The following is a 26,206-nucleotide window of genomic DNA, read 5'->3' as shown; positions in this document are numbered from 1 at the left end:
GCTCAAAGCTACTCAAAGGCTATCTGCGCTAGCTTCCCTAATTTCATAGTGTAAGACTAGAGGGAATGTAGCTAGTCATCACCACCCACCGCCAACTCTTGGGCTACTTTTTTACCAACGAATAGTGGGATTGACAGTCACATAATAACGCCCCCAGGACTGAAAGAGCATGTTTGGTGCGACAGGGATTCGAATCCGCGACCCTCAGATTACGATACCGAAACAGAGAAACGTATAATTTAAATGTAACGTACAGTACGTTAGACAAGGGGTACTTTTCTAAATTCATTGATGTACAAATGATGTTAACATCTCTACTTCTGTTTTACCGAAACATGGGTTTATTTCGTACAGTCCAATGGTCTGTGATACAATTAGTGTAATGGGTGATTTGTTTTCAATTTGTGAGTATGTATACTTAGCTAGACGCACTTATGGTCATTGACGTTATTTTCTCTTTGCATTTCTTCTTGTTTCCATCAGTGCTTCCTGCCAGTTCTTTCACAATAACAAATGTAATTTAATCTTCTAACAGGAAACTCAAAAACAGTTTTTCTTTTCTTTTTGTAACAAAAAGACTAGTTTACATAGCAACAGTAAAATATAGACACACACGCATTAATAATCCATTTCCTTCATTTGTAATTGGCCATGAGCTAGCCAGTAACCTATTAGGCCACTGGCAGTATCGACCGGATGAAGGCGAAAAAAAATTAATCGTATCGGTCGTGCTGGCTAGGTTGTTTAACCAATAAGCATCCCGTATGGCAGTAACCACCTATAATATATACATGTATGGGACAACCCTGAAGAAATTAACTGTCGGCGACAGCTCGTTGTCAATGCCCATGACGCGTATCTATCTTAATAGCATGGAAACTTTTTAGCGCATGCGCGCTCACTGATTACTCATAATTAGGTGAGACCGCCCAATTTATAAAATATACATAAATACCGACAGTAACGGGTAATGTGCATGATTGTTCATGGTAGATACTAATATATCAATTATTCTAGGAAACGTGTTTGAGATGTGATTTGTTTTTCTTTGTGTCGTTTATTTTAGGGTGGTTTCTCTTGTTATTTGTTAACTATTTTTAAATTACTTTTCTGTGTTTCAGATACTCGCGCAAAGTTAACTCGAAGTATCAAATATCGAAACAGAGAAACGTGTAATTTTAGCGTAACGTACAGTACGTTAGACAAGGGGTACTTTTGTGCCTCAAACTGCTCGTGTTACGTTATTCTGGTATGACGTAACATTTTAGGCCTGTATAACAAAAATGCACATAATTAATACCAGCTCATAACATAAGGTACTTCACGTGACATTCCCGACAAAGTTATGAATCTAACAAATACTTAAATCTCAAATGATCGTTACTCAAGTGTTTTTATCCTTGTTTATGGGAGTCAAGAAAACGTGTGAACAACATGTGTTCACCCTATCATGTTTAAACCGTACCTGAGACCATTATCAGTGGGAAAACATTACGCATGAATCTCTCACCAGGGGAAAAACATTACAAGTCAATCTGTTATCAGGGGAGAAGTGTGCACGTGATTTTTTTTTACCGTCCTTCTATCTTTATGGGGAGGGAAAAAAAGATTTATTAATTTTCTCCGCCAAATTCACAAGTCCAGAGTCCAACTGCATGAATACTAAATGCAGCATTCTTCATGCTGTTTCAACTCGTGTGTATAGAGGGCGTTGACATAATTTAATGAAAAAAATGTATATTAAAACATAAAAACAAACAAATTCTTTTCCTTCTACTTTCTTTTATCCACGGTTTTTTTTTTTTAAAGCAACAACGCAATGTACTTATTTGAATTAATACGTGAAACATTGAAGAAAGCAAAGCTGCTATCCTAACGGAAACCAGAATCACCTGAAAGAGTGCCTAATGGAAACCAGAATCACCTGAAAACCGTGCCTAATGGAAACCAAAATCACCTGAAACAGTGCCTAACGGAAACAAGAATCACCTGAAAACCGTGACATAAAACGGAACCGAGTTTTTCTATTGTTAGAACAAATGGGGAATCACTTCAAGAGGGGAATAAGTACTACAGACCCTTCCTTTAGTCGCGAGCTTAAATCCCTGTCACACCAAACATGCTCGTCGTTTTAGCCGTGGGGGCGTTATAATGTAAGTGTCAATCCCACTATTCGTTGGTAAAAGAGTAGTCCAAGAGTTGGCGGTGGATGGTAATGACTAGCTGCCTTCCATCTAGTCTTACACCGCTAAATTAGGGACGACTAGCGCAGATAGCCCTCGTGTAGCTTGGCGCGAAATTAAAACCAAACCCTTTCTTCAGAAGTCAACAGTATTTTCATGCTGTTTTAAAAGGTCATGATTTAGGAATATGTTAAAGAACCTAAAAATGGAAAAAAGAAACTTGGTTGCAGTGTATCAACTTCTATAATTTCCCAAACAACTATAATAATCTATTAAAAACAACTATAATAATCTATTAAAACAATAATCTATTAAAAACAACTACAATAATCTATTAAAAACAATAATCTATTAAAAACAACTATAATAATCTATTAAAAACAACTATAATAATCTATTAAAAACAATAATCTATTAAAAACAACTATAATAATCTATTAAAAACAACTATAATAATCTATTAACAACAACTATAATAATCTATTAAAAACAATAATCTATTAAAAACAACTATAATAATCTATTAAAAACAATAATCTATTAACAACAACTATAATAATCTATTAAAAACAACTATAATAATCTATTAAAAACAACTATAATAATCTATTAACAACAACTATAATAATCTATTAAAAACAACTATAATAACCTATTAAAAACAATAATCTACTAAAAACAACTATAATAATCTATTAAAAACAATAATCTATTAAAAACAACTATAATAATTTATTAAAACAACTATAATAATCTATTAAAAACAATAATCTATTAAAAACAACTATAATAATCTATTAACAACAACTATAATAATCTATTAAAAACAACTATAATAATCTATTAACAACAACTATAATAATCTATTAACAACAACTATAATAATCTATTAAAAACAACTATAATAATCTATTAACAACAACTATAATAATCTATTAAAAACAATAATCTATTAAAAACAACTATAATAATCTATTAAAAACAATAATCTATTAACAACAACTATAATAATCTATTAAAAACAATAATCTATTAAAAACAACTATAATAATCTATTAAAAACAATAATCTATTAAAAACAACTATAATAATCTATTAAAAACAATAATCAATTAAAAACAACTATAATAATCTATTAAAAACAATAATCTATTAAAAACAACTTTCATAATCTATTAAAAACAACTATAATAATCTATTAAAAACAATAATCTATTAAAAACAACTATAATAATCTATTAAAAACAATAATCTATTAAAAACAACTTTTATAATCTATTAACAACAAATATAATAATCTATTAACAACAACTATAATAATCTATTCCGGACTACATTTATATAAATATTTTTATTTATCAAAAACAGATTTCGTTCATACTTGTTAACATTGAAATAAGTTTTGAACTTAGATATTATGTACATGTTTGAAAGTTACAGAATAATGGAAAATTGTAGAATAGTTTTATTTCACACAAGTGAAAGTTACTCCACGGCCTAAATAACGTGCTGAGTTATTATTTACAAGAACTAAATACTCTGGGTATAGATCATCTGATTAAATAAGTAATTAAATCCATCTTATTAGTAAATCAATAACCATCTGTACAGAAAATAAGTTAAATACACTTTTCTTAATATAATATAAAACTTTCTAACATTTGTTTTAGTTGTTTCTTTGTAGTTAAACAAAAAACTGTTATAAGAGGCTAGTTGGCTCTGCCCACCACGGTTATCGAAACCCGGTTTCTAGCGGTGAGAGTCCACAGACATGCTGCGGTACCACTGTGAGACAATTGGCTAATTAGAAAGTAGTTTACCTTTGTGATAATTCAGAAACTTATCTTTGATCGTTTGTCCGTTTTACCGAGAATACTTCATTATACGAACTGAGAACACTACATGTACTCACTCTACAGGAATGTTTGTATTTTGTTACTAATCATTCTTCCACATAAAAACTAACAAATCACACAAACCACTACGTGTACTCACTCTACAGGAATGTTTGTGTTTTAATACTAATCATTCTTCCACATGAAAACTAACAAATCACACAAACCACTACGTGTACTCACTCTACAGGAATGTTTGTGTTTTAATACTAATCATTCTTCCACATAAAAACTAACAAATCACACAAACCACTACGTGTACTCACTCTACAGGAATGTTTGTGTTTTAATACTAATCATTCTTCCACATAAAAACTCACACAAACCACTACGTGTACTCACTCTACAGTAATGTTTGTGTTTTAATACTAATCATTCTTCCACATAAAAACTCACACAAACCACTACGTGTACTCACTCTACAGGAATGTTTGTGTTTTAATACTAATCATTCTTCCACATAAAAACTCACACAAACCACTACGTGTACTCACTCTACAGTAATGTTTGTGTTTTAATACTAATCATTCTTCCACATAAAAACTAACAAATCACACAAACCACTACGTGTACTCACTCTACAGGAATGTTTGTGTTTTAATACTAATCATTCTTCCAAATAAAAACTCACAACTCACACAAACCACTACGTGTACTCACTCTACAGGAATGTTTGTGTTTTAATACTAATCATTCTTCCACATAAAAACTCACAACTCACACAAACCACTACGTGTACTCACTCTACAGGAATGTTTGTGTTTTAATACTAATCATTCTTCCTCATGAAAACTAACAAATTACACAAACCACTACGTGTACTCACTCTACAGTAATGTTTGTGTTTTAATACTAATCATTCTTCCACATAAAAACTAACAAATTACACAAACCACTACGTGTACTCACTCTACAGGAATGTTTGTGTTTTAATACTAATCATTCTTCCACATAAAAACTCACACAAACCACTACGTGTACTCACTCTACAGTAATGTTTGTGTTTTAATACTAATCATTCTTCCACATAAAAACTCACACAAACCACTACGTGTACTCACTCTACAGGAATGTTTGTGTTTTAATACTAATCATTCTTCCACATAAAAACTCACACAAACCACTACGTGTACTCACTCTACAGGAATGTTTGTGTTTTAATACTAATCATTCTTCCAAATAAAAACTCACAACTCACACAAACCACTACGTGTACTCACTCTACAGGAATGTTTGTGTTTTAATACTAATCATTCTTCCACATAAAAACTCACAACTCACACAAACCACTACGTGTACTCACTCTACAGGAATGTTTGTGTTTTAATACTAATCATTCTTCCTCATGAAAACTAACAAATTACACAAACCACTACGTGTACTCACTCTACAGTAATGTTTGTGTTTTAATACTAATCATTCTTCCACATAAAAACTAACAAATTACACAAACCACTACGTGTACTCACTCTACAGGAATGTTTGTGTTTTAATACTAATCATTCTTCCACATAAAAACTCACACAAACCACTACGTGTACTCACTCTACAGTAATGTTTGTGTTTTAATACTAATCATTCTTCCACATAAAAACTCACACAAACCACTACGTGTACTCACTCTACAGGAATGTTTGTGTTTTAATACTAATCATTCTTCCACATAAAAACTCACACAAACCACTACGTGTACTCACTCTACAGTAATGTTTGTGTTTTAATACTAATCATTCTTCCACATAAAAACTAACAAATCACACAAACCACTACGTGTACTCACTCTACAGGAATGTTTGTGTTTTAATACTAATCATTCTTCCAAATAAAAACTCACAACTCACACAAACCACTACGTGTACTCACTCTACAGTAATGTTTGTGTTTTAATACTAATCATTCTTCCACATAAAAACTCACACAAACCACTACGTGTACTCACTCTACAGGAATGTTTGTGTTTTAATACTAATCATTCTTCCACATAAAAACTCACACAAACCACTACGTGTACTCACTCTACAGTAATGTTTGTGTTTTAATACTAATCATTCTTCCACATAAAAACTAACAAATCACACAAACCACTACGTGTACTCACTCTACAGGAATGTTTGTGTTTTAATACTAATCATTCTTCCACATAAAAACTCACACAAACCACTACGTGTACTCACTCTACAGTAATGTTTGTGTTTTAATACTAATCATTCTTCCTCATGAAAACTAACAAATTACACAAACCACTACGTGTACTCACTCTACAGTAATGTTTGTGTTTTAATACTAATCATTCTTCCACATAAAAACTCACACAAACCACTACGTGTACTCACTCTACAGGAATGTTTGTGTTTTAATACTAATCATTCTTCCACATAAAAACTCACACAAACCACTACGTGTACTCACTCTACAGTAATGTTTGTGTTTTAATACTAATCATTCTTCCACATAAAAACTAACAAATCACACAAACCACTACGTGTACTCACTCTACAGGAATGTTTGTGTTTTAATACTAATCATTCTTCCAAATAAAAACTCACAACTCACACAAACCACTACGTGTACTCACTCTACAGGAATGTTTGTGTTTTAATACTAATCATTCTTCCAAATAAAAACTCACAACTCACACAAACCACTACGTGTACTCACTCTACAGGAATGTTTGTGTTTTAATACTAATCATTCTTCCTCATGAAAACTAACAAATTACACAAACCACTACGTGTACTCACTCTACAGTAATGTTTGTGTTTTAATACTAATCATTCTTCCAAATAAAAACTCACAACTCACACAAACCACTACGTGTACTCACTCTACAGTAATGTTTGTGTTTTAATACTAATCATTCTTCCAAATAAAAACTAATAAATCACACAAACCACTACGTGTACTCACTCTACGGTAATGTTTGTGTTTTAATACTAATCATTCTTCCAAATAAAAACTCACAACTCACACAAACCACTACGTGTACTCACTCTACAGGAATGTTTGTGTTTTAATACTAATCATTCTTCCTCATGAAAACTAACAAATCACACAAACCACTACGTGTACTCACTCTACAGTAATGTTTGTGTTTTAATACTAATCATTCTTCCACATAAAAACTCACAACTCACATGATTTTAAAAACACGCGCCTATACGTTCCCATTTGTTCTCAACGAACTGTAATGTCCTGCTTAACATTGAACATGAATGCCTTTTTTTCTATATGTAAAGAAATCTTTATGATACAGAGATTTCCTCTGTACATCCTTTCCAACACACATAACTGAGAAGGCTAAGTAAGTGTTAAAACGAACCAGTGTATATTTCTCACTATCTATTTCACTATCTAACAAGTGAATCGTGATAAATGTTGTTTTTGAAGTATTTATTGTTTATTCTTCATTCTTAAGTCTCATCTGGTTTCTTCCTTCTTTCTTCAATTTTGTTTCGTTTTAATTATTTGATAACGAGAATTTTGTTGTGCTTCAAAGTTGACGAAAGAAAATCCTGTAATAAATTATCCCTGTTTGTTTGTAAGTGAATGAGAGACTTTGTTTGTATACTTGACATAAAAACGATCAGAAATATGTTTCGTTTTTCTCACATCGACGAGACGAACATAATAGCTGATAGGGAAGCGAGTATTGGTTTTGATATTTCCTTCGGTTGTCTGATCAGGTTTGTATGATTGTTCGCTTTTTGTCGCGCCCATATTTAATCGACCTGAATCACTAATAACATTATTCTAGTCACGAGCTATCTCTGATCGGAAGGCACTGATAATAAAACTTGTACATTTATTTAATGAGAAGAAAATAATTATGTTTTTAATGAATTTGGTGCACTTTAGGAAACTTAAACTGTAAATCTAATGTAATCTCTTCTCTTGCTCTCGAGTGTTTTTCACATGAAGCTCTGAACAATAGAGTTCATTTTAATGTCTTTAACTATTTTATATAGAATTTATAAAGTACTAGTTCATAGGGTGTATCATTTAGATTCTGCAAGGTTTATGAACTATAGGAATGCTAACCTTGAAATATATTTTTCATTCTGAAAGTGTGTGCTGTTATACATATGTATACTTCTGTTTTTTCTTGTATTTTTCATTCTTAAAGAGTGTGTGCTGTTATACATATGTATACTTCTGTTTTTTCTTGTATTTTTCATTCTTAAAGAGTGTGTGCTGTTATACACATGTATACTTCTGTTTTTCTTGTATTTTCATTCTTAAAGAGTGTGTGCTGTTATACACATGTATACTTCTGTTTTTTCTTGTATTTTTCATTCTTAAAGAGTGTGTGTTGTTATACACATGTATACTTCTGTTTTTTCTTGTATTTTTCATTCTTAAAGAGTGTGTGCTGTTATACACATGTATACTTCTGTTTTTTCTTGTATTTTTCATTCTTAAAGAGTGTGTGCTGTTATACACATGTATACTTCTGTTTTTTCTTGTATTTTTCATTCTTAAAGAGTGTGTGCTGTTATACACATGTATACTTCTGTTTTTTCTTGTATTTTTCATTCTTAAAGAGTGTGTGCTGTTATACACATGTATACTTCTGTTTTTTTTATTTATTTCTCCTGACTTTACATTTTGTGATTTGAAGAACTGAACTTTGAGAAGTGCTTCCGTCAACTTGTTAAGCCTAATAATACTCTACCTTAAGACACCTTGTTTTAACGTTTAACCATTAGTGGATTGCAGTCATGACCGTTTATTGTTGTTTATTATTGTTATTACACGATCTTAAACGTTTTTAGTAAAGGAAGAAAAATCCGTTTTTGTTAAATAACACGTTTAACAATTACGGACGTTATTACAGCGTGTTAAATATGGATAAATAGCACATCTTACAATAACCTCCATTGTTACAGCATGTTAAATTCGGGAAAATAGTACGTCTTAACAATAACCTCAATTGTCACAGCACGTTAAATATGGATAAATAGCACGTCTTAACAATAATTCAAAATAATATCACTAACACTGATTAAATATATTTGTGCCTTTTAACTTTGTATTAAAAATACTGTTTTCACTTGAATTTTGCAAAATAATTAAACATATTTCATGACTACTTGTGTGAATGTATTATTATTAAAACTGAAAATATTCTGTTGGTTAACTTGAAAACTGGTTCTAGAATTATAAATGACGTTCATGATAGCTGTTTACGGTTTACACATCAAAGTTAATTACAACTAGAGTTCTTAATTACTGCACTGGATTTTAGTGTTGTAAGTTGAGAAACTTACCGATAGCTCTCCGGGGGGAGAGGGGTAGAACAGTCACTATAAATTATAGAAGTGAGGAGAAATAGTTCATGTTTTGTTGTATCATAATTAAAAGACAAATGACCTCGTAAATCTTTGTATGTTTGTCAAACCAAGACGTTTACATACATTAACCAACATCACTGAGTTCAGAATTTGTTTCAAATCTGTAATCCAGAGCCAAACCGTTTTTGTGAAATTTCTACATTTTATTTTTACCTAAAAGCTACACTACAGTCTGTCTGTCCACCGTAAGAAATCAAACCCTGGATTTGACGTCATTATAGTAACTAAAACATCCACCCCCGCCCTCACTCACAATACTTGGTTAATAACTCAAAACGTCATTTTAGAAAAAGATGTGGAAGTTCAATGATTTCTTGTTAATAATATGTTACATTTTCTTTGTTATTACTTATTGCTAATTAGCGCCAAATGAAACAAAAGAGGGCGTGAATAACATTCTAAAATTCCATAAAAATGTTGAATCAAACTCGGGAGCTTTTGAAGAATTATTCGTGAGAAAAACTGAATCATCGTTACTTAGTTAATACCTGTATCTCGATTCACAAGTAGCGATAGTTTCGAGTGCCTTTGTGCACGTGTCGTCTTGTTTACTGAGTGTGAAATAAGACTTTTGTTAGTGTATTCTGGGGCAGAGAGTGCACGGCACGAGCCCCGACACTGATGGTTTACTGACTTCATTCTTGTTTTTCTTTTCTCGACAGGTGGAGCCGATGGATCTCAGCCAAGCGTTCGACGAGACACCTTGAGGTTGGTTATGATGAAAACCAATGAAAATCCACACTCGACCTGATTAGATTGTGAACACTGATGTGAGAAGGTTGTTTACCGTACGTTATGTGTCGAGCGTCCTTTGTGTTCACTGAGACGATCCAGTTTCTGTTGTAAACTCCATTGTTCCAGTGACTGTCGCGATGTAACAAACTCTTCGTCTGTCCGAATGTCTTTATAGTTTAATCTCCAAGCACGCCTTCCCGAACTGACGTTTCCAAGCTGAGCCGACAACTTTAATGGACTTGAGCGTTCCTAAACGTTCCATGTCGCCACCCGTGGTGCCTGTAACACACTCTTTGGCTTCCTCTGTTCCATCAGGTGTCGGTATTTCCTTCTTCTCTCCTACCGGCACGTGCACACTATCTTCGGGTGCTGCGCCCGGCATGGTGCATTTCCCTCTCCGACAGCCTTCGGATTTCTCTTCCACCGCTCGCCATGGGTCTACCGAAGTGACTCCTGCACTGACTTTTACCTGTAACACCACAGGTTCTCCGTATCTGTCAGGTCAGATCAATTCTACTTTTAACACTTTTCCTCTCAGCTAAGATTAAAGCTAATGTTAACACTTTTCCTCTCAGCTAAGATGAAGGCTAATTTTAACACTTTTCCTCTCAGCTAAGATGAAGGCTAATATTAACACTTTTTCCTCTCAGCTAAGATGAAGGCTAATATTAACACTTTTCCTCTCAGCTAAGATGAAGGCTAATATTAACACTTTTCCTCTCAGCTAAGATGAAGGCTAATTTTAACACTTTTCCTCTCAGCTAAGATGAAGGCTAATGTTAACACTTTTCCTCTCAGCTAAGATAAAAGCTAATGTTAACACTTTTCCTCTCAGCTAAGATGAAGGCTAATGTTAACACTTTTCCTCTCAGCTAAGATAAAAGCTAATGTTAACACTTTTCCTCTCAGCTAAGATAAAAGCTAATGTTAACACTTTTCCTCTCAGCTAAGATGAAGGCTAATGTTAACACTTTTCCTCTCAGCTAAGATGAAGACTAATGTTAACACTTTTCCTCTCAGCTAAGATAAAAGCTAATGTTAACACTTTTCCTCTCAGCTAAGATAAAAGCTAATGTTAACACTTTTCCTCTCAGCTAAGATAAAAGCTAATGTTAACACTTTTCCTCTCAGCTAAGATGAAGGCTAATGTTAACACTTTTCCTCTCAGCTAAGATGAAGCCTAATGTTAACACTTTTCCTCTCAGCTAAGATGAAGACTAATGTTTACACTTTTCCTCTCAGCTAAGATAAAAGCTAATATTAACACTTTTCCTCTCAGCTAAGATGAAGGCTAATGTTAACACTTTTCCTCTCAGCTAAGATAAAAGCTAATGTTAACACTTTTCCTCTCAGCTAAGATAAAAGCTAATGTTAACACTTTTCCTCTCAGCTAAGATGAAGGCTAATGTTAACACTTTTCCTCTCAGCTAAGATGAAGACTAATGTTAACACTTTTCCTCTCAGCTAAGATGAAGACTAATGTTAACACTTTTCCTCTCAGCTAAGATAAAAGCTAATATTAACACTTTTCCTCTCAGCTAAGATGAAGGCTAATGTTAACACTTTTCCTCTCAGCTAAGATATAAGCTAATGTTAACACTTTTCCTCTCAGCTAAGATGAAGACTAATGTTAACACTTTTCCTCTCAGCTAAGATAAAAGCTAATATTAACACTTTTCCTCTCAGCTAAGATGAAGACTAATGTTAACACTTTTCCTCTCAGCTAAGATAAAAGCTAATATTAACACTTTTCCTCTCAGCTAAGATGAAGGCTAATATTAACACTTTTCCTCTCAGCTAAGATGAAGGCTAATATTAACACTTTTCCTCTCAGCTAAGATGAAGGCTAATATTAACACTTTTCCTCTCAGCTAAGATGAAGGCTAATATTAACACACTTCCTAAGACATTGTTTCTTCGGTTCTTGTGAGTTGTTGTCGTCTTCTTAGTGCAAAGCTATCGACAGTCTGTGCCTCACGGAGAATTGAACCCGGGATGTTCACTCTAAGTCCACAGACTTACTGTAGCCCACCCTGAGAGGGAAGGAGAATATAACATGTGGAAAGCATTACATACGTCAGTCATATCGGTTACCAAACCACAGAGTTCGTCAAGCCGATTAGAACACGATTTATAGAAGCAGATAAAACACTAGTTTCTAGACTTGAGTGTACAGTTAGTTATTAATAGTTCTTAAAGAGACCCTAAAACAAGGATTGTTTAGATAGATTCAACCTCCAGGTCTTTAATACACGTGAACTCCACAAGCACGTGTTTTGTATACATACAACTAACACTGTTGGTTAGTACTAGCAGTCTCCTGTAACGGATAGCTAACTCATACAACATTAAGATGAAATACATGCAGTATTCACAAAGTGAATTATGTGTAACTGAACATAATGTTGTTTTCTAAACTCAGCTATTGTACTTAATTGTATCATGTTTATTTCTTAACTTGTACAGTTTTGTACAGTAGATAAATAGCGGAAAGACAGAGAAGGAAATAAGAAAACAGTTATTAATAGTAATGAAGTATTCAACTACATTTAACAAATAATCTAAAAACTAACAAAATTTAAAATACAGGCAAGTTTTTATTCGTTGGAAACATCTACAACTATTTAAAAGTTGAAAGCAGTTATGGTCATTAATTAAATTTATTTATTCACATAAACTTGGGATTTCCGGATATTTTAATCGCAGAATAAGAACGAGTGTTATGACATAGTGACCTTTGACATCGAATTTAACCCTGCAGAACGGTTATTACACTATTAACGCTCAGGTATATTTGCACCTTGTGCATACGTTTAGGTTATTAAAACTATTTCTTATCGTTCTTGACTTTGAACTATTGACCACAGTGAAGACAGCCAGTAATCAACACCCTGCCATCTGACATCCGCGCTAAAGGATTAATCTTCGTACTTATAATGTAGCTACAGTTTGAGGTGTGAGAAATATTTTGTCACTCCACGAATTTGAACTAGGCTCACTAGCTTGGAAATCCACAGATCAACCACAGAGCCTACCTACATCCATATTCAAGTGGGTGGTTATCGGTTTATGTTGCTAAAGAATTTATTTTTTTATATTTTATTCCATGTAATTGTACAATAATTGTACAATCAATGTAATTGATTCTTACATGTTCGTATCTTTATTGAAAAAGAGGTTAAAAACAACTTTCTTTAATGAAGAGCCCCTAGTTCAAGTTTTTATACAGGTTATTTTAGCTGTTACTAAACACGAGATGAAACGTAAACAGGTTATTTTATTAAGCACGAGATGAAACGTATGCAGGGTACTTTATTAAACACGAGATCAAAGGTATGCACGTTATTTTAGCTGCTGTTAAACAGTATATCAAACGTATATAATTTAGGTTAGCTGCTATTAAAGTTGAACTACATCTCTGACCAGACAAGCCTATATCCAAAGTTTAAACTCGAATAAACAAGGGTTTTGTATCCCTCGCTCAGTTACTATAGTCTTTTCTTTAAGCCCATTGATCCTACTAAAGATTCGATATTTTATTTCACTTACGTTTATAACTGTGAAAATAAAGTATGCTAAGTAGACGACAAAGCTAACAATAAGTAGGTAAGTAGCTCAAGCTAATGGTTTTAATTTGAATTGGTTTTTCACAGCTTAGCATTTCTCGGCAAACAATGACTTTTAGCATTACTTCGGAGTCTTACTTAGTATAGTTTGTTTTGTTTGTATTTTGGAATTTCGCACAAAGCTACTCAAGGGCTATCTGTGCTAGCCGTCCCTAACTTAGCAGTGTAAGACTAGAGGGAAGGCAGCTAGTCATCACCACCCACCGCCAACTCTTGGGCTACTCTTTTACCAACGATTAGTGGGATTGACCGACACATTATAACGTCCCCACGGCTGAAAGGGCGAGCATGTTTGACGCGATGGGGATGCGAACCCGCGACCCTCAGATTACGAGTCGCACGCCTTAACACGCTTGGCCATACCGGGCCTTACTTAATATAGACATTTCAGGCCCAACATTGAATTTAGTCAAGGTTTTTAATAATAAAAGCGATCACGTGACTGGGAAATTGGTTGCTTCCAAACTTAGAATCTACGTCTAAAGCCACATAAATATCGGACACCTACCTTTATATTGTCGTTCATTTATTTTTATTACCAATAGAAAAAAAAAACTTCGTGTATTTAAAGCAGAAGAGTTGGAGAAAACAATTAAAGGGTTAAGAAAAATTTTTAATCGTTGAATGAAGTCCATCAATAAAACTTGTTTAGTTTTCCCACGGTGTCCTTAATTTATTTTTCTTTTCTTTTTGGTTTACCAAAAAAAAATGAATTAGAAAAAAACATACGTTATAAAGTTAAATAAAGTTACTAACCCACTGTAACCAACCACTAATATCACCATCAGATGTCCAGTAGGTGTCCCTCAGGTGTCTTAATTAAAAAAGGGAACAAAAGATGCACAAGGTAACAAGATGTTACAAAAACATCAATATTTTGGTAGAAGTTTTGACTAATGAAACCACGAGATGCTGCAATAAACATATCAATATTTTGGTTGTAATTTTCACTGTGACAACCACGAGATGCTGCAATAAACTTTCAATATTTTGGTTGTAATTTTCACTGTGACAACCACGAGATGCTGCAATAAACTTTCAATATTTTGGTTGTAATTTTCACTGTGACAACCACGAGATGCTGCAATAAACTTTCAATATTTTGGTTGTAATTTTCACTGTGACAACCACGAGATGCTGTAATAAACATATCAATATTTTGATTGTAATTTTCACTGTGACAACCACAAGATGCTGTTATAAACATATAAATATTTTGATGGTAGTTTTGACTGTGACAATTACGAGATGATTCAATAAACATGTCAATGTTTTGGTGGTAGTTTTCACTGTGAAAACAGCGAGATGCTGTACAAAACATATCAATATTTTGGCGGGAGTTTCTCCTCGGTATGGATTCTTGTTCGTGGAGAGGAGACCTCTCAGAGAAGGTTCTGTTCTTTAGTTTACTCCATTGGGATCTAAACATTCACCTACATGTTTATCGTTTGTGACGACCCCTAAAGGGTGGAAAGGATTCTGGTGGTTGGGGGGCCCAACGCTAATATACAACTTTGGTCTTGAATTCCTCTGGCGAACTTCCTTGTAGTGCTTGCCCAGAGTCATTCGTCTGGTCCACGTGGAGAAGAGTCAACCGAGTACCAGTGTTGGACTTTTCAACGGCATTTGTGGACAATGCGTCTGACGGTGGTGTTTGGGTATAGTGTTTGCGAAACCCTGACGTTTCTACAGTATCCATGTTTCGCATTGCAGTGCGTTCCCTCGTTTGGCTCCATGATTGGTGGGATCAGTGGGTACTGAAATCTCTTTCTTTATTATGGATTCCCAAATAAAAATAAAATATTGGAAAATAGACCATAAGTAAAGACCACGTTTTGAAGATTCTTTCACTTCCTCAACACCTATACTTTATTTTCTGATATTACATTCTTTATCAGAAAATCTTTAGGGCAAATGTCTCCCTTTTTATTCAGAAGGAACTAGAGCGGCTTACTGGCTCTAAGTTAGTTAAAAAGCTACGTTTTGGGAACATCTTAGTGGAAACATTTCAAAACACAGTGAAGTCCTCTTGCAATGGGATATACCCATTGAGGTTACTCCCCATGCTACTTTGAAATCATCACGATGAATCATTGTTGAGAGAGATTTGAATAACATCTCTCTCAGAGATCTTTACTGGTTTCCCAATCCAAGAAGTTTCTGCAGTGCGGCGGATCTCCATTCGCAAAGATGGAATTATGATGCTGACCAATGTTCTCATTTTGACATTTACATTACCACGTCCATCTGCTACCATCGAGGCAAGTTATCTAAATTGTAAAGTATGACCATATATTCTGAACCTTCTTAGATGTTTCCACTGTCAGAGGTTCAGTCACTCGAAAACATCATGTTGTGGTTTCTTGTGTTGTGGTGGCAAGGAACATGATGCCTGTGAGTGTAAAATGGACTATTATTTGTTAACTATAGTGTCTCTCACTACTCTACTTCCGTTCTTCCTCTCAGTTGGAGGAAGAAAAAGAGATACGTCATTTGAAGACGGTTCACGACATTTCTTACCTCAAGGCTCGAAAGTTACTGTCTATCACACTGTCCCGGACATATACTGCTGCACTGCCTTCCACTACTACAGTGGGAGTGCAGACAGATCTTTTCGTGTCTTTGTTAAAGTCGTTCTTTAACTATGTAAAGAGTCGTTTGCCCTCCGTGGTTAAGATAATAGACGAGTCAACGTCTACTCCAATCTCTGTACCTACCAATCCTTCCAGTGTCTGCTCGTGTCCACTTCTTTCGGCCTCGGCTTCTAGTGTGTGTTCGGACCCATCTTCTTCATCCCCGAGAGGTCGAACAGTTATTCGTTTTTGGCCTCGGTCACTGCACTCTGTTTCTAGTGACAGAGATCTCCCCACCAGATCCAGGGAAGGATCCATGGAGGCCGAAAGACTTAAATAAAAACGACGTGACCGTAAACTGAAGGGTTCTCTACCTAGTTCTCCATATAAATAAAAGTGACCACATATACAATGGAACTGTCAAGTTTTCCTTTATAATATAGATGGCATCAAGGATTTGATTGATTCTTATACTACTCATTCTTTCCTTACAGAAAACGTTTCTGGAACCTGCTAATGCAGTCATCTTTCTGTATTTTTCTGTGTATAGAAGTGACAGGTTGTGTGATGGACGAATGCATGGAGGGGTGACACTGCTGTTTGATCAGCATGTGCCCTCCATTACTTTACCACTCGATACACCCTTGGAGGTTGTAGTTATCTCTGTGTCCTTGGGTCATACCATCACTATTTGTTATCTCTACCTGTTTTCTCGAGAGACCTATGCTCAATCAGACTTTGATGCTCACATTGAACAGTTACTTTCTCCATTTCAAACTCTGGTGATTATAATAGACATAATCCCATTTGAGATGGTGCTGATATTGATGGGAGTGGTCGTTCCGTAGAGTGTATAACCTCGGATTACAACCCTTCAATACTGGTTCTTATACTCATTTTCAGTCTTCTGCCATTGATCTCTCTCTCTGCACCCCGTCACTTTTCTCTCATTTCTCTTGGGGTATTGACAGTGATCCACGGGGCAGTGATCATTTTCCTATCACTTTGAGGGAGACTGGCCGTGGTCTTTGCCACCCGACCCACGCGCTTTGGTGGAAGCTGGACCATGCCAACTAGCCCTCTTTCACTTCTCTATTGGAACTTGATCCTGCCGTCGTCTGTAAACCATCGAAAGATAACTGTGTAGAGAAGTAACTGACTATACTGTTCAAACAGCTGCTCAATCTGTTCTGGGAACCTTAACACATTTTCCATTGTATCTTCGTCCGTGATGGAATTTTGCTTCCACGTGGCACGTCAAACCACATCGTTCTTTAGCAGGCAGGTAAGGCGTCAAAATTAGAAGGAATCTTGGATTAAATTCATATCTACCATTAGTTCCAAAGTCATAGTGGACAACAGTCGGAAGGTCAGTGGACAGTATACTTCTGTCCCCTGTAGATTTTACTCTCCGATGGTCAGAAAGTTGCTGATGCCAAGAGCATCATGAATAATCATGGAAAAAAGTTTTCTCTATTACTTATACTTCGCACCATCAAGACTCGGGCAGAGAGATCGTTTTTTCCTTTCGGGCTGATGTCTCTTTTATTACAATTGCCCCTTTGTACTGAGGGGGCTCAAACTTGCTCTTCATGGGTCTGGCAGAACATCGGCACAACTTCGAGATGCTGCGCCATCTATCTCCTGCTTCTCTTGCTATTCTTCTGGTTGTTTGTAACCGGATCTAGCAGGAAAATGTTTTTCTTGATGCTATTACCCTCCATTTTTCTAAGCATGGGAAGGATCCCAAAATTCCTTCAAACTACTTCCAATTGCTTTGACGAGCTGCCTTTGTAAGACCTTAGAGAGGATGGTTAATGTTTTTATTTTGGTACCTTGAATCAAACAATCTTCTCTCGCCCACCGACGACAGCACACCAATGTGGACCAACTTATTCTACCAAAACATCAAACACGGAAGCCTTTCTCAAGTGAGAACATCTTGTTTCTGTATTTATGACCTTGAGAAGGCTCATGCTACTATACGAGGGCTGTTCAGAAAATACGCGGATTGACGTCATAAAACAAAATGTACTTTATTTAGAAGTTACAGGTCTGGGACACCTTCAAAGTACTCTCCTCCCCAACGCACACACTTATCCCAACGGTGTTTTCACTTGTTGAAACAGTCCTGGTACGCTTCTTTTGTAATGTCCTCCAGCTCCTTCGTCGCATTTGCCTTAATCTCGGGAAGCATCTCAAATCTTCTTCCTTTCAAGGGTCTTTTGAGTTTGGGGAACAAGAAAAAATCGTAAGGAGCAAGGTCAGGTGAGTAGGGGGGTGGGGAAGAACAGTGATCGAGTGTTTGGCCAAAAACTCACGAGTTCTGAGGGCTGAATTTCGCAGCAACGCAGTGCATCTTCAATTTTTCGGTCAAAATCTCGTAACAAGATCCAACTGATATTCCACACTTTTCAGCAAGCTCCCTGACAGTCAGACGTCGATTTGCCTGCACCAGAGTGTTGATTTTGTCGACGTGTGGGTCGTCAGTTAACGTGGAAGGACGTCCAGGACGCTCATCATCTTCAATGGACTGTCGACCATCCTTAAAACGTTCATGTTACTTGAAACATGCCGTACGCTTCATAGCAACATCACCGTAAGCCGTGTTAAGCATAGCAAAAGTTTCAGTCGCAGATTTTCCAAGTTTAACACAAAATTTCACAGCAAGTCGTTGCTCCTTCAGGTCATTCATTCTGAAATCCGCCAAACGAAAATATCGCACTTCACTTAAAACCGCGTAGCTAATACAGAAATGAAGATATCTGCAATCGGGAAATGGCGTCATAATCAGCTGATCTGTGCGAACCTAGCGACACCAAGCGGATTCCCCTGGAACCAACTGGAGCCGCGCAATTCAAACAGTCCGCGTATTTTTTGAACAGCCCTCGTTTAGACGTATAGCATCCTGCGAGGCCTCCACTCATATGGGTTGCCTGGCGATTGGCCCATTTTTATTAAACATTTTTTAATGAACTGGCGATTCCAAGTATGACATTTTCCCGTTCTTTTCCATAGGAACTTGGAATCCCTCAGGGCTGTGTTTTGAGTGTCGCACTTGGTTTTATAAAGCTTAACGCCGCCAGTGGACACTTCCCCCCTATACAGTTGTAAACCGAATCTATGTCGACGACTTCTACATCTCGTGTCAGTCGTCAAGCATGAGGTTTATTGAGCGGCATCTACAGTCTCCTCTAAATCGTTTATTAAAGTGGGCCACAGCAAATGACTTCACCTTCTCTGTTCTCTAAAATTGTTTGCATGGACATATTCTCCCCATCCCAAACTCTGTTTCAGAGAAGTTGTGCTTCATGTATTCTCTGAGGCAAAGTTCTTGGAGCTTATATTTGACCTTAAGTTGACTTTTATTCCACACATCAAGCATCAAGGGTATAAGAGCACTAAATATCATCCTCTCTTGTGGAGCAGATCGATGTTCCATGCTAAAGATCCATCGTGACCTCATTTGATCGAGATTGGACTATGGAATCGTGGTCTGTGGTTCTGCCAGGACCTCGGCCTTGAAGATGTTGGACCCTGTTCACCATCTGGGGCTTAAGCTCAGCATGGGGCTTTCCACACTTCCTCAGTCCATAGTTCATACACTAAGTGTCATGAACCTCCTCTGCACCTCTATCGTTTACAACTGTCTTTACTGTATGCTTCAAAACTTTGATCTTTATTGCAGCATCCCACTTGGATTTGTGTTTCCTTTCTTCAGTGGGTCATGCATTTATAAAATAGATGGTCTGCCATTGTTTCTTTTGGCCTTCATACCCAGGTGCGATTGGCTGAATTGGATATGTCCTTGAATTACGTTGCTGTTTCCACTGGTTAGCCCATCCCATCATTGCTTATTACCAAATGTCACCAATCTTTGAGTCATTTGAGGAAGGTAGATACTCCCGACTGGAAGTATCACCTTCTGTTTGCTGAATATCTTTGAAACCACACTTTCATTCCTATTTATACGGATGGTTTAAAGGTGATTCGGATATACGATATACGGATGATATAAAGATAATTATTATTTAGTTAATAGCATTAAAGAATATATTATTTACAATAATCTTAATATTACTTTGGTTTGGGTTAAAGCCCACACTTGAATTATTTATAATGAAATAGTGGATCTTAAGGCTAAGGAAGCCACAGAGAGAATGGACATTGATACTGAATTTGGCTATGGTAAGAAATGAATTAAAACAAAATTAAATAATGAATTATTGATTGATTGGCAGCGGAGGTGGTACGACGCCTCCGTTGGAAGATTTACTTATAAATATTTTAATATAGTAAATTTTCACAGATGCAAAGGGAATTTTTATATGAATCAAATTTTAACAAATCATGGGGTTTTCCCACATTATCAAGCGAGAATTCATAAAAAACTAGTCTATGTCTCTGTGGAGAGTTGGGAACACAAGAACATATAATTTTATATTGTAAAAATTATGAATATATAAGAAATAAATATTTTCCTAAAATTATCTTAATTGGGAATTTAAAAGTTTACTGTTAGATGTGGAAGCAGTAAATGGTATTAGATGTATAATTTCTGATATAAATGGTATTAGATGTATTATTTCTAATATAAATGGTATTAGATGTATTATTTCTGATATAAATGGTATTAGATGTATTATTTCTAATATAAATGGTATTAGATGTATTATTTCTGATATAAATGGTATTAGATGTATTATTTCTGATATAAATGGTATTAGATGTATTATTTCTAATATAAATGGTATTAGATGTATTATTTCTGATATAAATTACATTAGATGTATTATTTCTGATATAAATGGTATTAGATGTATTATTTCTGATATAAATGGTATTAGATGTATTATTTCTAATATATATGGTATTAGATGTATTATTTCTGAAATAAATGGTATTAGATGTATTATTTCTGATATAAATGGTATTAGATGTATTATTTCTGATATAAATTGTATTAGATGTATTATTTCTGATATAAATTGTATTAGATGTATTATTTCTGATATTTTGGAAAAGTTATGTTGAAATTAGTTGATTTCTACTTGTTTTTGTTTGTTACTAAGCATGTACCTTTGTTATAATACATTGTAATAATCTTGTATATTTTAAAAAATATATTATTATTATTGTTAGAATTATTGTATTATATATATATAAAAAAAAGAAAAAAAGTCGGATTTGGCGACTAATCTTCCAGACAGAGGAAGTCTTATTGTTAGAAAAGTTAGGTTTTATTAGTTTTATTTGCCCTACTGGCCGGGTTCGTGTGTTTTGATATTTGAGTGATTATTGAGCAGTATTTCTTCGCAGCGGTCTAATCATTCTTCGAATACCCCGTAAGAGTTGGGACGATAGTATTTTTGGTTATACGAATGGTTTGAAATCAGGTGACTTTGTGGAATCTTCCATGGTTTGTTGTGTTTGTTTTGAACTTCGCGCAAATCTACTCGAGGGCTATCTGCGCTAGCCGTCCCTAATTTAGCAGTGTAAGACTAGAGGGAAGGCAGCTAGTCATCACCACACACCGCCAACTTTTGGGCTACTCTTTTACCAACGAATAGTAGGATTGACCGTCACATTATAACGCCCCCACGGCTGAAAGAGCGAGCATGTTTGGTGCGACGGGGATTCGAACCCGCGACTCTCGAATTACGAATCGAACGCCTTAACACGCTTGGTTATGTCGGGTTGGTTTGTTGTGATTCGATGGTTGAATAGAGGATCCCCTCTACACTTTCTGTGTTCAATATTGAATTGTATGTCGTTTCTCTCACCCTGAAATACTTAGAAGCTAAGCAGTACACGAACTGTATACTGACTCACATAACTCTCTACTAGCCCGGAAATCGCTTTCCGGTAGTTCTTGCCCTGTTCTTCTCGATATTCAAAACCGACTGGCCCATTTTTTCTTTATCGGCTTGCAAACACTGCAGCCAAGTCTGTCTGCCCTAGTCCTATCACTGTCGTACCTGTTCCATACCTGGACTACGGTCATGTAGTCATTGCTCAGCTTCACGCCAGTTGGTAGTCAACTTGAAGTGAACATGACAAGCTTTTCCAAATTCTGTTGCTCTTTGGTGGTTTTGGTTTTGTAAGTATTAAAAGTAGGACGTTGTCCTGGTTAGGCTACACAATGGTCGCACTCATCGTTTTCTTTTATCTAGGACTGATGCTCAATGTGTCGTCTGTGTGACACTCAGGTCACAGTAGCCCACATTTTACTCTCGTGCGTGCCATTTTAGACATATTTTTACCATGTGCCCACTCTTGACATCAGACAGCGCATTGGCATTGATGACACTGTACACCTCAGTTGTGTTTTTAAATGTTTAGGGGCCATAAACCTATTCAATTCTATTTTTAAGAATTGTAATTTCTTTTAACATTATTTTTTTTTACTTATTTTGATAATTTCACTTCATTTTTTTCAGTTGTTTGGCACAGATAGCCTAGTTGCTTGCGCCAATAAAACCAAACAACCAATCAACCTTGGTGGGAGTTTTCATTGTGAAAGTTTTATAAATTACAACAAAAATGTCAATATTTTGTTTGGAGTTTTCATTGTGAAAGTTTTATATATTACAACAAAAATGTCAATATTTTGTTTGGAGTTTTCATTGAGAATTTCTTTCGTATAAATAACAAAAATTTTGAAACAGACATTAATTAACATTTGAAAGTGTATGAATTTTTAAAATTCATGAAAAATATGTTTACTGAAATGTTTTCAATATTTTACATTAGTTGTGTTTGTTTAGCAGTTTTGTTTGGTTCTCCAACCTGCATAAAGATGGCTCTATAGAGACAGGAACATGAATATTTTAAAATAAAAGAAACAAACAAGGAAAATCGTTAATAAAAAGTCAATGGATACAGACAGTTTGAATGTATGGAAGGTAGCATGTTTGGAGAAGGGGTGTCTGGATACAGACAGTCTGAATGTATGGAAGGTAGCATGTTTGGAGAAGGGGTGTCTGGATACAGACAGTCTGAATGTATGGAAAGTTGCATGTTTGGAGAAGGGATGTCTGGATACAGACAGTCTGAATGTATGGAAGGTAGCATGTTTGGAGAAGGGGTGTCCAATAAAAGTAAGTGATTTTTCAAGTATTTTTATAAAAGTACTATTATGTTAAAATTACTTAAGTGTTGTTACAACAACGGTACATACCCATTTATAGTATTACAGAAAGAAATGCTACAGTCAGGAACAACCAGACAATTAGTTAGGTATATAATTAACTGGCCATTGACTGCTTTTCCCTACAATATTACCATTGAAAACAAACAGCTCACGTGTACCAAGAACAAAGATTAAAAATGTCATTTTAATATATGCAAAAAAATAAATAAAAGTTCAAGTTTTTAATAAGAGGATTTCAGAAAACCAGAATGAATTCGAGGCACATCTGGATTTGGTGTGAACATTAACCTGGTTTGTACTGGTACAGAAGACATGGAAAACTTGTGATAGAAAACACAATAAATGGAATATTTGAATCGTTAAACACCTTTCGTCAGCTTTGTTTTAAACTCACTTGTTCAGGTGTATTAATTTGTTTGTACTGAATAATTTTTTTTAACATAAACTGCTACTAATATGTGGATAAGGCTACCCTTATTGTATATGTTTTTATTTTCGTTATACTGTTCATCTTGCATATTAACAAGTTATCTTTCTTTTTGTAAGTTAACTCTATTTTTAACTTAAATTTTATTTTAGTTTTGCCTGAAAACAAACTATAGGTTTTATGATTTTATATTTAGCATCATTCAGTGTAGAAGCGACCTGGCATGGCCTGGTAGTTGTGGTACACGACTCTTAATCTTCGAGTTGCTGATTCGAATATTGTCATGAGAAATGCTCGCCTTTTAAGCCGCAAGGACAATGTAATGTTACGTTTAACCCTATTATGCGTTTGAAAAGTGTAGCTCAAGAATTGGTAAATGGTAGTGTTGACTAGCTGCTTCCCTTCCAATCTATCATTAGTAAGGGTCTGAAATATTGGTAGAGGGTAGTGTTGACTAGCTGCTTTCCTTCCAGTCTATCATTAGTAAGGGTCTGAAATATTGGTAAAGGGTAGTGTTGACTAGCTGCTTTCCTTCCAGTCTATCATTAGTAAAGGTCTGAAATATTGGTAGAGGGTAGTGTTGACTAGCTACTTTCCTTCCAGTCTATCATTAGTAAAGGTCTGAAATATTGGTAGAGGGTAGTGTTGACTAGCTACTTTCCTTCCAGTCTATCATTAGTAAAGGTCTGAAATATTGGTAGAGGGTAGTGTTGACTAGCTACTTTCCTTCCAGTCTATCATTAGTAAGGGTCTGAAATATTGGTAGAGGGTAGTGTTGACTAGCTGCTTTCCTTCCAGTCTATCATTAGTAAAGGTATGAAATATTGGTAGAGGGTAGTGTTGACTAGCTACTTTCCTTCCAGTCTATCATTTCAAAATTAAAGACATCTAGCGCAAATGGCGCATTGATGGTTTTGCGTGAAATTAAACAAACAACAACAAAATATCAAATAAACATGTTAGAAGTAGAATCGGTTTGTACTTCTCAACTTCAGAAGGGAAATGTTGCTGAAATAAAATTATAACCTGTAGAACTAACACATTCCAACAAATGTCCAACTACAATAAGCTTGGTTTCCAACAACAGACATACACACATGGCGCCTGCTATAGCAATTAGGATGGGAAAACATCTAGATGCTTTTATAAGTAGAAACCCAAGAAAACTGTGTTAGAGTCGAGGTGCACAAACTGTGGAGGTACGCCCCGAAGAGGGCGCAAAACAATCGGTGGGGAGCGCGCAACTATAAGTCACATAAATTATATTTGAAAGTACAGTTTACTTTTAAAAACGTCATTATTTTTACAGTATAAATATTACTACTATTAAGCAATGTCTCCCGCTTGGAACAGCGTTAAGTCTACGGATTACAAGGCCAAAATCAGGAGCTTGATTCCATTTTGTGGAGACAGCAGAGAGCCCGATGTGGCTTGTGTACAAGAATACACACACTAATAAGTAATGGATTTCTTTCTTTAAAAGGAATTCATGTTATTTCGTTATATTTCACGTACATTTGTTTTTGTTTTACAAAATCCAAACAGGTTCGTCATTTTTGATTTCTAAAAAACTATAAACGTTTACGCAAATATATTTCCAATTCGAATGATCGCTTATTTTTGTTATCAATTGGTAAAAGCTCCTAAGGTTGTTTTTGTTATCATGAAACTAGTTTCGTGTCACATTGTTTCACGCACATAAATTTCATGTTTTTAATGATTTAAAAACAATCGGATGTATTGATCAATCAATGGATACAACATCTGTTGTATTCCATACACCTGACCAGGGCTTCAACAGAAAGGAAATGAATGTACTAAACTTCAAATTATGAAAGGCAGTGTTCGTTAAATAACTAAAATGTGGTTAACAATTCGTAAGGCTTAGAAACATACATCCAATCTAATCAAATTCACCTGCCAAGAAAGATAAAACAATTACACTAAATGGTTTACAAATTTTACTGGAGTTATAGATTGTTTTACAGATAAAATGATTTTGCTTTTTTTTTCATCATCAACCTTAAAAAGCCTAGGTGTCGAAAATATAGCGTGACTGTGTAGGATGGAAAAATTAGCACCTGTTTAATACACATTCAAATCGTGTATAATTTAAAGCAAGTAACTACCAAAAGATGACGCTGAACGTTAAGTAAATGTATCATAATGTTTTTATAATTATTTGTACACGTTGTAGAAACAATCTAAAAGCAATATATATCTGATTTATGTGTGATCGTATTTAATTTATACGTGATTTATA

General features: G+C 35.1%; 1 protein-coding gene across 2 annotated transcripts in view; it reads left to right on the top strand.

Moving 5' to 3' along the window:
• Window positions 1-26,206, top strand: part of LOC143233408 (paired box protein Pax-6-like) — a 239,046-nt gene that overhangs the window by 166,962 nt on the left and 45,878 nt on the right. For both annotated transcript variants that reach the window (XM_076469620.1, XM_076469621.1), the window contains exon 2: window positions 10,092-10,665. In XM_076469620.1, the coding sequence (XP_076325735.1) occupies window positions 10,398-10,665 (268 nt within the window). In that variant the 5' untranslated portion in view covers window positions 10,092-10,397. The remainder of the gene's footprint in view (window positions 1-10,091; window positions 10,666-26,206) is intronic.

Source organism: Tachypleus tridentatus, chromosome 12, assembly GCF_004210375.1.
Source record: "Tachypleus tridentatus isolate NWPU-2018 chromosome 12, ASM421037v1, whole genome shotgun sequence".
Classification (NCBI taxonomy): domain Eukaryota; kingdom Metazoa; phylum Arthropoda; class Merostomata; order Xiphosura; family Limulidae; genus Tachypleus; species Tachypleus tridentatus.
Note: the sequence above shows the minus strand (reverse complement) of the source record. Positions and strands in the feature narration are given on the sequence as shown.